The sequence below is a fragment of the Apteryx mantelli genome, chromosome 1 (genome assembly GCF_036417845.1).
Source record: "Apteryx mantelli isolate bAptMan1 chromosome 1, bAptMan1.hap1, whole genome shotgun sequence".
Classification (NCBI taxonomy): domain Eukaryota; kingdom Metazoa; phylum Chordata; class Aves; order Apterygiformes; family Apterygidae; genus Apteryx; species Apteryx mantelli.
In genome coordinates, this window is record NC_089978.1 from 5,163,703 (window position 1) to 5,177,202 (window position 13,500).

Consider the following 13,500-nt stretch of genomic DNA (forward strand, 5'->3'; position numbering starts at 1 on the left):
CACTAGCAAGTCCTTCAGTCCCCCTCCATCTCTGCCCTGGATCTTCTCTCTTGGCGTGACAGCCTGCCCTTCTAAAGGTACACGGGGTCTTACACTCCTCTCTCAAACAGACTCATGCCCTAGCAGACTCCAAAGCAATCTTTTGTTTAAAGAAAATCGAGGGCTAAATACAAACCCACATCACTTCTTTAAATATAGGAAGCATCTTGTGGAAGCCATGATTTGATTCTTAAATAAGATAATCTTCAGAGCATTTTGAAACAGAGATGAGTTTAGCATTTTTCTCCACTAGGCTCTGGATGCTTAGTTAGCTAGTTGCCTTTGTAAGCTGGGGCACTTTATACCGTTTCTGTACATAACTGAGGAGAATTGCTTGAGATGCCTCAACAAGGAAGGAAGAGAAAAAAGAAAGGAAAAGGAAACAGATTTTCCCACTGGCTAGTCAAAGAATTAAATATTTCATGTTCTAATAAAGAAGAGACACTTTAATATTAATAGGCAAATAAATAATTAAAGGCTGTCACTAAAAATGGTTTCGGCTCAGTATAATCAGATTAATTCATACAGTATGTAAAACACAAAAGAAGCTGCCAAAAAAGTTCTCTAGATGGAGAGCTTTCTAAGTAGCTTTCAGATCACAGCAGAGTCAAGATGTTCTTAGAAAAATAAGCCACACGGGTTAATTTTTAAGTCAGACAGTCGCTATTTAAGAGAGGAAAACTGCTGTAAGAGGATATGCAAAGGCTAACACAGGTAACGAAGCTGTGCTGATGCACAGATAGAGAGTGGAGAAAAAAATATCTCAGAACAACAATAATCCAGGTGCCCTAAGCTTAAGGTAGCTACAAACCTTTCAAGATTTCCTGAGAACATAAAAACACAACATGCCTGTTAACTAGAAACTGGGCCTGGTGACCCTGCAGCAGCAAGCTAACTCCTTCCACATCATCAGTGGGCAAAAAAAAAGCCTGGGACAAGATGACACATGTCTAAGGTCAGAGTCTTAAGCTTCCCAGTGGAGAACAGAACGGCTTTGGTATACTGCCTCTCAAGCAGCTATTAGAAACCAGTCACGACCAATTCAAAGGGGAAATACTACCAAGGAGACAAAAGCTCATCACTAGATCAGATCCCCCCTCAGGCTGGCAGCTTTAGTTTCACCCAGTGAATTTATCCCTGGATGCAAGCTTTGGCAGGGGAAACTCTGAGTATTACAGTAAGATGAAAAATATATACAAAGAGGCAAAGGGTGCAGATTTTGGCAATGGACTTCAAACCTCATGTCAAACAGCAACTGCCCTGGAGCACAAAGGATAGGGGAAGGCTGTGAGTCACAGCAGAGCCTGTCTAAGGTCTCCATCTGGCTGCACGTTAGTCCGCGGCCAGTGTTTTCCAGCCCACATTAATGCTACAGAATTAGCCACAGCTAAGCTGGCACGTCAGGAGCAAGATGAATTGTAGATTCAAATGCTGCTGCCTGGTAGAAGTGTATGGTAAAAGCAGAGGCCCAGAACTTGCCGCAGAAGAAAATACATCATGAGTGGAACTGACCTGTTCCCAAACACAAATCCGTTTCCCAAAAGGCAAGCTTTCAAATTAGCATTACACGCACCACAGAAGCAAGAGATTTTACAGACTTCTTTAGCTGCATCTGCAAGACCAGTGTAAGAGCTGTCATGTATTGCAGAGGGAGTGGGAAAAACATAATTGAATCAGCGCCTAGAGGCAGAGAGGAAAAGGCTGATCCACTAGCAGGTCTCAGCAAGAAGCAGGAACGAGTTTCTGTGCAACACAGCTGCTTTGGAGAGGGAGAGGAGGTTACTCCAAAACTGGTTTAAGCTTTCCCCCATAAATGACCAAAGCGATATGTATAGAGAGCAGTATCGTCAGAGAAAGCAGCTCCCCCCAGTTATAATACAATCTTTTATCCAGTTCCTCTGTGTGAAGTTACTCCCTTCAAAGCCTTCAAACTTTGTTATCCCGTGGAGCTACAGCAGGGGTAAGAGACAAGCTTATATCACTTCATCCATCGCATTCAAGCACCCAGTGACAGTGACATTAACAATAACCCCACCTGACAATTCTTTGGTGACAGTGAATTCTCCAGTCCTCCCACAGCCCCAAGTTAAGAAATGCAGCACTCATTTTATTAAAAATCAGTATACAGTGTTTATGACAGATCTCTCTTGTAGTTCTATATTTCCTGTTTTATAGACTACAGCAACCAAAGGATTTAGTCAGTAGCATAAAGAAACCAGGTTACTCTTTCATTTCAAAAAATTAACATTGTCCCCATGCTTCCAAGAAAGCAGCGTCTGTGGTCAGTCTCTTTTCCGTTGGACTTGATGTAAGAAACAAGAGTTTTCAACGTCATTTTGCAGGTAAATCTTATCCTTATAAAGATAGTTGCTCTGTTTGCTTTATCATACAGGGCAGGGGCCTCTAACAAGCCTCACAGCACTGATACAACAACCTTAAATTGTCTCTGACAATTTCTTCTGTAATTTACCTTCTAGAATATCAGAAATGCTTAAGAGATCTGTTTAACTAGCTGAGTTGGAACTAGGGTGCGGAGGGTCTGATTCACAGAATTTGGCAGAAAGATCACCCCTGAATTAATTCTCCCGTGGCTGCAGGAAGCACACACAGGCTTTCTCCACGACGCGCTCTCAAAGCATCCAGCAGTGCTGCAAGGGGCCTTCGTATTCCTGCCCTCGTTCCCCCTTTCACTTGCGGCAGCTGTTCAGATTTCTGCTGGCTGCTTCCTTCCCTCCTCAAGTCATCCAAAGCACAGAGCAGCCTCAGTGGTGTTAACAGCAGCTTGGCACAAGCAGGAAAAGTCCAGCCAGATTTAATTTATTAAGATAAACATGGTCTAAGGCTCCACATTTATTTTTTAAAAATAAACACAATAAGAAATATGAAAACAAAGTGGCTTTGCTACTTGTAGGTCAGGTTCAGACATTCTCGGAAAGATCTTTTCAACCATACAAAAAAATCTTCCCCTCTCACCCCCACCAAGGGGGTGGAAAGACAGTTTGCTATGTAAGATCAGCAACGTCCCTCTTGCGTGCCCTTCGACATTCGGCAAATGCTACCTCTGCCACCCTTCTGGGCAGATCCAAGTCTTAAGGGCACCCCTGCGAAGGAGGAGCGGGAGGGAGGAGGGACAGGCAATTCAGTCTTTGAAATGAACATCTAAAAGGCTTGACACGACGACTATGTTGAACTCCACCACTTTAATGGTTGTTCTTTGCTGCTTCTTTAGCAGCAATAATCAGAGGAGTGAGACTAGACAGAGGCTTTGCAATTTTCAGGAACTGGTGCTAGGAAAGAAAGAAAAAAAAAAAAGGTTAAATTGTTCAGAACCTGCCCTAGAAGTCTGGTGACCACAACAAAATACTGGCACCTAAACCCATACGAAGTCTAATGACCTACCCTAATCTCAAAACAGGTGAAACCAAGAAGTTTGTTATCACCACAAACTTTTGGGGCTTGCCTGAACTGATACACACCTTTGCACCCAACACAAGCTAAATTCCTCAGTGTCTGCACGCTTTCAAGATCAAGCAGAATTCAGCAGGTATCCCTGGGGGATTGTAAATTCATGCAAAATCTATAGTGAAATTCTGTGCTGAAGGAAGGTGTACTGAAAATAATCTGTGCAGCTCAAACAGAAGGCACAAGACTTCTTGCAGAAATCAGCTCTCCTCTGTCATCGTGGGTCCGGTGAAAGCACTGCCGTGGCCTTCTACACGTATTAGAAATTTGCAAAACAGAACTGGATTTGGAGAGAGCAGCACAGAACCATTCAGTCAGTCTCCTATCCAAGGTGCTCTGTTAAGTAAAACACTACTGATCATCCAGCACACAACACCCTGTACGTGCTGTCACAAAGTGCTTCATGCGGAATCTAGTGTTTGTTGTTTTGGAGACAAGTTTTAAAACATGGTATCTGCAAGGGAGGAAAAGTTTTCCTGGATCCAGGGTAAGTGGAAAGCTTGTAACACTCCAACCTTGCAGAGGAAGTCAAGGTTGAGGACGAAGAGGCTGACACTCAAAACAGCTATCAGATGAGAGTGAAGGCATATACGGCAAGTCCACAGGATGTTGTGAAAACAAAGAACCACCACGTCCCACAGCCCTTCTGAGCATTAGAAGGGATCCATCACCCAAAGCAGCGTATTTGAATGCAGTTCAGAGATGGAATATCAGAGGCCAAAAGATAGTTAAAGGCAAGCAGAAATGTTCTGCTTCTTGGAGCGAGAGACCATTTTTGAGTGTAACATTACTGCTGTCTCAAATTTTGGAGCTGGAAAATCCAGGACAAAGAGTGACCTTTCAACTGCTGCCATTCTGCCAGCGATTAATGCTTGCTTACAGTCTCAGAAGGCAGCAACACAGTCAAAGCTGAATCCACTAGAAAAACTAGCAGAAAGGTAAGCAACACAGGGAACTGTCTCACAGTTGAGGTATGAAGGCACCTGATCGCATATTTATTTTACAAAGAGTTGGAGCACATTTTCCACCCCCATGGCAGGTGTGACAGAAGGAACCCACGAATACTGCTCATCTGTGTTGGCGAAGTCTGGCAGCTTGGCCCTCCACTTTCACCAGGAGTTCAGACAAAAAGACCAGGTTTTCAGTGAAATAATTAAGTATTTCTCCCAAGTTCTGTACTGTCACCTCTGCTGTAAGGAGCAGCATCTGGCAAAACGTGGTAACACCACTGAACTGCTCCAGTTATTGCAAAGCATGCGCGCTCAAGGAGACTTGGGATCCCTCCACCAGAAGGGAGGCAACCAGAACATCCGATAGCTGGAAGTCCTGCTGCTGTCCAAATCAGAACAAGCATGGCCAGAACATGCCAACACATACGGATATCAGGGTGAGCTGTGTGAAGAAACCATGGGAATTAAGGGGCTCAGCATTTGGCAGGCCCGGGACACTGATTTTTTGAGGTTGGTGACAAAGCATGCTGCACAGCTGCTGTAGGTAGCAAGCACAAAGAAGGAGTACTCTGTTAATGCTTCACTGTGGATTTCGGGTTGTTTTTTGGAGGGGGGAGGTGGGCAAAAACTTAGCTGTGCTTGTGCCTTCAGCTGATGCAGTATTAAAGATCCCAAATGAGTTCTCCCCATAAGCCTGGCCTCACTCCGAAATGCTTGGTTCAGCCCTACTTCCCAACATTTACCTGTAGCAGCTCTTTTGCAGAACCTCTCTTTTCCACATCCATTTCAAGACAGCGGTTTAGGAAATCTCGGAATATGGGTGAAAGCTTTTCCGGATTCTGCAGTTCTGGAGTCCCGTTAGTAGCAATGAGATACAGGGCCTAAAGCAAAACAAGCACCAAAGAAACAGGAGGTTATGAAGGTAAGACTCCATCTCCAAATTACAGAGAGACCCACTTCTCCTCTCCCTCCCCCCAATTCAATGAAGAAAAAACCCCCACCTTATCAGGGTGACTATTCAATGCTTAACTTTCAGCAAACAGAATAGCTGCCTGCCCTATTTTTATGTGGATGGGATCCAATCCTTTATTGTTTTACCCTTGTAATCTGGTTTTGGATCCTGCAGTCATCTCGAGGGATTAGGAGGACAAAAACAACATTCCAGACTGTGTTTACACAGGGAAGTTAACTGGCACAGCTCTACCAGTGTTAGTCTCCTGCAAAAACTATATCCCCATGGGAAAGGTACCCCTGAACAAATAAGAGATTTAGTTCTGTCAGTACTTTCCCTGAGTGGGCAAGGCCTAAAAGCTTAGTCCTGTAAAATGTGATTGGCTTCTTGGAAGATGTTCAGCAGATCCTTAAGCAGCATTTATCATCCTGTAGAAACAAGTAGTTTTAACACTGCTCAGTGATGAAGCATCATCCCCCCACACGCACGCAGAGTCAAGAAGCTCAGAGGTCATCCACTCCAGAATTTCATGCAAACGAGAAACTTCCTGGATGGATTTTAAAAGGAAAAGGAATTCATATGCAGGCCTTTTGAGCACACCACTCAGATTGCTCCCATGGGAGCAGTCTGACAGCCTGGGAACTGGAGCAAGTTGAGTTAAATGAGGCCAAAGCACTGAGTTACTTAACCATCCTCATTTAACTCAACACCCGATTTCCTTCCTTTCACTCCACTTTGCTGCAGCTCTTCTCTTCCCAAATCACTGCCAGTGCAAGAGATGGAGTCAAAAGTCAAACAATATTCATCTAACCCCCCTCATCGTGTTTAGCTGAAGAAAAAGCCATCATCCTGGCTTGCGTTAGGAGCAGCCACATCCCTATGGATGGGATCTCTCCCTCATTGTTTAGGTTTTAATGAAAGGGAAGATATCAGTCAGGTTAAACCCTGTTTAAAGACTTACTGCACTTGGAGATTTGGAGCACACAAGGAAGAACTGGAGGTATTCCTCCCTTTTCCCTGACAGTAGGAAAAAGCCAGGTTTATAGAAAAGTGACAGATGCCCTATTTTTAGAACCCAAGGACAACTCTCTTCCCTGCTCACAGGGCACAAGGCTTCGAGAAGCCAGCTGCTTGGTGCCATAAGGTGCTCTTGCTGCCTCTGTCAGCCTCTCCAGAAAGTGGGAAAACATCAGGGCACATGATTTAACTCATCAGAGCCTACCAGAGAGTCTGCATCAGCACATGTTACACCCCAGAGGACAAACTAGCTACTTCAGCATGGAAAGAACCCACACCTCTGCTCTCTAGGACCACCTAGGGCTTTTAACCAAAATGAGCTGAATCTTCTCACTGCAACGCCTAAGGAGATAGGGAATGTGAGGAAACCACATGGGAGGGTTCACCTGCCTCGTTTATAGCCTCATTTAGTTGGACGGGTCAGTGAAGACTTAAGGCACAAAAAGGCTTACTCTCAGGGGGTTCTCATTGAGGTAGGGGGGCTCTCCTTCGATCATCTCAATGGCCATGATCCCCAGCGACCAGATATCCACTTTGGGCCCGTATGCTTTCCGGGTCACCACTTCAGGTGCCATCCAGTATGGAGTTCCCACCATGGTGCTGCGCTTGCTCTGCTCAGGAGTGATCTGGGCGCAGAAGCCGAAGTCAGCTGGAAAATTAAAGAAGGGGGAAGAAACAGACTTAGAAATCAGCAAGTTTCTCCCCAAACAACACTTACTGATGCCACAGCTGTAGGACAAGCTAGCATGCTGCACTGTCTGGTACATTGCTGCTGCTACTGCAACTCTGAAAGGAAGGGTGGTTTTGTGGCTAATACAGAAGACGGTGTTGAGAAGTTTCGAAATGTGACTCACTGAGGCCATCAGGATCAGAGAGGTGCTGACTTGTCCATGTGAACGATGGGGATCTGTAAATAGCCTTATATGGATGCTGAGGAACTTGGCCGTCCTTGCAATGTCAGGCAGTTGTAATATACTACACAATACATGGTCTAAAAAGTGTTCTGGGGCATGTGAAAACAAAAATCAATGCACAGTCTGATCTAGATAACAAAAACAGCACTCTTTTGCCTGGTAATATTTTTGGTCCCCAGTAGGTATACCATCCCTCAAACAGGATTTGCTTTACAGAGCAAACCCTGCGTTCAAAAGAAATTTAATGTACCTAAATCTATATTGATTATTTTAAGTAGACAGAAAGACGTAGAGCCTTTGCATGAAGATTGCTGGGCCCTATGTCTTATTTGTATTTGGCTTGCCAAAAGAAAACTAATTCTGTTTTTGTGAGGCCAGCAGAGTCCACACAGCAAGATGCAGTGCCCAGCCTGACCCCCCATGGCACCACAGGTTTAATTTTAGGCAGAACGATGAAAATTAAGCCGATCCCCAACTGAGTTTTCATCAAGGGTAACAACTAGGAAAGGTACATATGGTTCATAAACAGAGCAGATTTCCAGCAGAGCCAATAAGAAACTCATGTCCAGAAGGTTCCTGCATCATATCCGCAGGGAGGTTTCTAACTTTAACTACAGCCAGGTAGCTGCATATTGTGCTCAGAGAACTTATTCCATAATGAACAGAGCATTTAGGTACAGTCAGCTCTCTGGAGTATTGGGCAATGAATAGCTGATCAGGGCCAAAGTGCAGCTTTATTCTAAAAAGCAATTATGTGCAAAAAAGCACCTTCTTACTCAGCATATCCGCACTGTGTGAATTTTGAGTCATATCTGCTGTCGCTGCCGACAGAAATAGATTTATTTATGCCGGTTGGCTGCCAGCCAACAGAACTGTCAGGGAGAGAAAGGGAGCACAACCCTGTTAACGCTATAGGTGGAAGATAATAATTCAGTGGTTTCCAGACTTATCTCTGAATAAGCAACCACAAGTGTAACAGTTACCCTAGCACCAGAGGGGCAGAACAGTCTCAAGGTCTTCATTACTGCTGATAACACAGGAGGGAAAGAACATAAGAGACCAGTCCGGGCTTGGAGTTGTTAGATTTAATATTTTCTAGTTGTATTTTCTAGTTTTCAACTCCACCCCCCTCCAAGTACTGGCAGTATTTTCCACACTGAAGAGAGAGCTATCACAAATAAGGCCTGTGACCCTACACCTTCAAACTCAGCTTTCTAGACTGGAGTTGCAGTAAAATTCTGTTATTTTAGTCAACAAAAACAGATGGCCCAAAGCGAAATGAACCCCAAACCTCATTTCAAGTCTGGTATCAATTCACAGGGATTTACGCTTGCCAACATCCGTTAAAACAGATGCCACAGAAATACCTACAGGAGCATTTCTACAGTCTCCTCATGGCCACACTATCAAGCACCTCAAGCACCCCAAGCACCCATCTCCCCAACAGCCCTGGCTCCAAGCAGGTAACAGGACTGTTAGTTGCCGGGTTGATAATTAAAGTCATCACCAGCGCTGTTCCCCGCATACTTAGTTTGACAGAGCCATCCATTCCCAGCAGGATGTTGTCACTCTTGATGTCTCTGTGAATAACTTGGTTTGAATGGAGAAATTCCAGAGCCTGGAGACACTGGGGAGGAAAAAAAAAAAAAAAAGTTATTCTTACTGTGCATGCAGTTATTCACCTGCCATGATTAGCCAGCTAAAGGACTCTAACGACGTACATTTTCAGTAGCAAGGGCTCGTTTTCTTAGAGGCTTTCCTAGATCCACACGATACGGGCAGGGCTACAGCGAGATATCCCACCGGGATCGTCAGGTCCTAGGAGGGCAGACTAGTCCCAAAATCTCTGGAGAAAGGGTGTAACCAACAGGATCCCAACCCCATTTGGTGCTGCAGTCCTCACTCCAGGGTGTATCAGGTGTAGGCTGTAATCTCCCAAATTAAACCCATCCCACGAAAAAATACAGCTTCTGTAATTTAACAGTAAGGTAGCTATCCCTGTGGAGCCAGTGACACGTCATGGAAAGCCTACATCCCCTTCCTGATCAGAGGCCACTCCGAGCACGAGCGCAGCTTTACCTCTCGGCACACTGCTGCGATTTGTCCTTCGTCCATGCAGGTCTCTGTCACAACATCTGTTAGGGAGCCTCCTGCCAAGTACTCCATGACTACCCACAGCTCTTCTCCTACAAGGTAACTAAGAGCCAAAACCAGGTTTTAAAATAAGCAAGTATCTGCATGCCCCCATTTGCCTAGTCTGAATGAACTGGGTTTTAAAGCTATTCTAGAAGCGCAGAGAAGCCCCGAGGCTTGAATTTACCAGTACTCGGGCACCAGGTACCGGTGATACTCTGTACACTGGCGGATCAGATCACAGCCCGGCAGAACAGAGGGAAGGGTGGGTGCAGCGGGTTGGGGAGAGAACAGGAAAGAGGTAACGGGAGAGCCGGCTCCGAGTTTCTCAGCCCTAACAGCAAGGCTGCATTTTTTCTGCCATTCAAAAAGCCTGGGCTACGACGGAGACCTGAGCTTACGATTCCTGCTGGGACGGAAGGGGAAGAGCTACTCCGGGGAAGGGTCTGAGGGTGCAGCCCCGGACAGCGGGCACACAGCATGGCTTTGAGGACTCCTGCATCAGAAGAGGTGGCTGTGGGTTGGTGGCATCCTGCTGCCCTAAGCAACCACCTGCTTTGCCTAGGCACAGGGTCAGTTGCAGGTGGAGCAGCGGATGGCTGCTTGTGAACAACAGAGGAAGAGCGCAACGTTTGAGCATCACGCGTATGAAAAATCCTTTTTACGTTACCAAACTAGCTTGGGATTTTGTCCAAAAAATTCAAAACCATTTATAAGGGCAAATGGAACATCCTGATGGATTGAATAGCAATTCTACAGATGAAAAAAAAAACCAGGAAAGCCCAGAAAAGCGAGTCTTGTCCAAAAAGGCCCACAGGAAGACGAGCAAGTTTTCTCAGCCAGTTGGGATACTCCTCCTCTCTGCTGGGGGTGCAGGTGTGCCTCTGTCTAGAAGCAGAGACTTCGGGATGAAGGCCCCAGCGTTAGCTCACGTAATGCGAAGAAAATCGCCAACCGTCTCTGCCTTTTTGGGCCCATCTAGAAAAACATCAGCGCAATCTTCCACTACAGAAACATCAGTACGAGACATTCCTGAAGGAAGGGACCGGCAGCTTGAAAACTATAAAACACATCTTCTCAGCCTATCCCCCCCCATTTTTAAAGGTCAGCAGACAGGTGAGCCAAAAGAGAAGGCAGAGAGTCAAATTAAAAGCTTCTGCTGACATTAGAGTTCATCAAGCAGCCATTTGGTTCGCTCAGAAACATTGATCCTGTTGAACAGTGATTTTGCTAGGAGCCAAAACCAAAAAGCAGGACAGGTTCTGGGGAACAATTAGCTTGAGAGGAACTGTGAAGGAGCAAGAGGTTATGAAGCCTGACCTGGCCTGAAAAGCAGACAGAGATGACTGAGACATCTCCAGCTGCAATGCAGAAGAGAAGCTGATGCACTGGCAGTTTTCCTCCGGCAGCATGGACCCCCGCAAGGCAGGATCTCCTGCACAACAGGCCCTCGGGGTGACAGAGGAGCAGCAGAATTGCTTTCAGAAACGCTCCTGCCAAGCCTATGGGTCATCCATGTTCTTCTGATGGGCTCTGAAGGACACTGCATGCAGATCGCTCCTTCCTGCCCCTACGTTGTTGCTTCTTTTTCATCACTCTTGCCAGACCAGGCTCTCTCCAGATTTTATCATTGCCCTTCAACAAATCAGTGGCGCCGCGGAAAACACACTTCCCTCCATTGCCACTGGCACCCTCTGCAGCCCAAATCCACTTGGCTGCAAGGACGGGGGAAGAATAGGGTCCCTATTCCTGTGTGACAGTCTCAGGCTGCACATGCCGGGAGCAAGCTCCCTCTGCAGCCAAAAGGGAGGGAGCGAGCCAAGAATCCCACTGTGAACCAAAGCTGCGCCATGAGCAGCCGAACGCGCGGGCCAAGACCCAGGCACCTCAGTGACTGATAGATCTGACGCAGCACGCAGGGAGGTGGAACTAATGGTGGCCCCCCGCCAGCTTCCGCTGAGCAAATGCAATTTCAGGAGGCAGGACGGTGCCGTCTCTGGGATCCTTCCTGTCTCCCACCACACCGGAGGCCGGTTTTAGTCACTGAAGTGCCTGCTGTAAGGCATGCCTCAAGACCACTCCGTGAGTGGTTCCTGAGGCCTGGCCAGGAGTCACTATACCTACATCCTGCTCCCCACGTGACATCCGGCATATCGTGGTATCACACTTTGTCACACACAGTTGCCTTCTAAAACAAGGCTGGCAATAAAAGCAAGTTGATGAAGGTCTTGGAGGAAGGGGGTGGCCTACAGCTTTCTTCTCATCCGTCTGCAAGAGTAGTCCCTGCTCCTCTAAGGTTATTACCCAGCTTCCACCTAAATACCTTAGGAAGGTGTCCCCCAACTGCCAACCCCTTCCCATCAGAAACGTGCACCAGTCAGTCATAATCCTAAACCTTGTTTATGGATAAACCCATAAAAAACCGTAAAAGTTTGGTTTGCTCAGGAAAGCAGGAACGTTCATTACAGATTTCTGCAGCAGTGACACCACTCCAACACCATCACGTACACAGGAAGTTAGTCTAGAAAGAAATCGGTGTTTTCTTTTAGCATTACTGTGTCATACTTCAGTTTTATACATTGATTTTCCAACCCTGGTTCAGTTTAGGGTTGCGGGGGAAGGGAAGTGTGATTCCATAATAGTGGCTACCACAAAGTGAGGATTTGTGGGGTTTATTACACGAAGAACAGCTCTTTAGGAAGAAACCAATGGCAGATCTTTGCTTTGCCTAACACTCAGCATCTCACTTCAGATGCCTAAATTGAGAAGCAGGTCTCTGAGGCCTTCTTTCACACAGTGGGAAAGAAACAGGCACCTCCAGAAGGCAATTCTGCCTAAATAGCTACTTGCTGCACAGGAAGACTAGTGTCATTGTCTTCAGAGCTGGATGCTCCTAAATTCAGCTCCTAAGTATAGCTGAAGTAGGGCACATCGCTATCTTAAGCTTCACATCATACCTTGGTGCAGCACCGGCCCCTTACACTGCAGCAGAAAACCTGGCTGAAGCCTAAATGCAGTTTCAGCACAGTGATGTTTGCGGAATACTAAACCAGCGGGACCTCTTAACTATCAGGAAGTCAGGTCAAAGAGCACAAAGCACTAAAAACTCTTGCACAAAGAGAGGACCGGAGGTAGAGAAAGGCCAGAGGTCTGGTCTGTAGAGCTGATAAACATCTTGCAGCTCCTATTAGATACTTGGAAGGAGACACACTGTCAAAAACAGAGCCACAAAAAAAGAACCGAAATCCCACAGCGGCAACTGCATCCTTGTTCATGCTGCCTTCTGTGGCAAGAATGGGGAGAAGCCAGCAAGTGGCGTTCAAATATCAGCTTCTTTCAGCGCTCGGGAAAGAAATAGGCCCATTAGACCAGGCAGGAGGGACGCGGCTCCCCAGCAACAGGATCCCGCAGTTGCAAAGCTGAAGTGGCACAACAGGCTCAAGAGCCCCCGTGCTCATCCTGGGAGCTGCTCTGTCCATTTACAGCACTCTGACAAAACCTAATCCCTCTGAAAAGGATTAGAGAGAGAAAGGCGAGGACAAAAGCAGCAGCTCCTGTTGCTGGGAGGTTACACAAGACAGCAGGATGTGCAGCTACCCTACAGCTAAGATGTACTGGCTCGACACGGCCAGCACATGTACGTGGAGATGCTCTAACGGGAGAGTAAGTGCCTCTAAAATAGCTATGTCAAAAGGAAGCCTCTAAACAGCCAGGAGAAATACACGGTTTCGACCCATATGCGCTATTTAAGTGTTCTTCTCTATTATTTGTTTCATTTTACACAAGTAATAATCTTTCTGCCTCTTTGCAAGAAGAGGGTGTCTGCCCAGCATCGCTCCTCTGCACACACACGCCTTCCACAAACAATTTCACGGGCAGATTTCCCATCCCTTCAACAAAGTAGCTCCTTACAACTATGCGCATAGGGCACAGCATCATTTGAATTAAGCATCAGAATCGATGCTAGAGCATATGAGAAGTATTTGTTTTGGCTAAGACATCAAAACGAGCCCGTTAAGGGAACGGCCGACAA

The 13,500-nt window shown here is 46.3% G+C and overlaps 1 protein-coding gene across 1 annotated transcript in view; it reads right to left on the reverse strand.

Moving 5' to 3' along the window:
- Nucleotides 1-2,144: 2,144 nt before the first annotated feature.
- PAK1 (p21 (RAC1) activated kinase 1) overlaps nucleotides 2,145-13,500 on the reverse strand; it is a 65,779-nt gene continuing 54,423 nt past the window's right edge. Inside the window, exons 11-15 of the mRNA XM_067289610.1 lie at nucleotides 9,414-9,531; nucleotides 8,862-8,961; nucleotides 6,873-7,069; nucleotides 5,195-5,332; nucleotides 2,145-3,326 (exon numbers count right to left, since the gene is read on the reverse strand). Coding sequence (XP_067145711.1) covers nucleotides 3,240-3,326; nucleotides 5,195-5,332; nucleotides 6,873-7,069; nucleotides 8,862-8,961; nucleotides 9,414-9,531 — 640 coding nt within the window. The 3' untranslated portion in view covers nucleotides 2,145-3,239. The remainder of the gene's footprint in view (nucleotides 3,327-5,194; nucleotides 5,333-6,872; nucleotides 7,070-8,861; nucleotides 8,962-9,413; nucleotides 9,532-13,500) is intronic.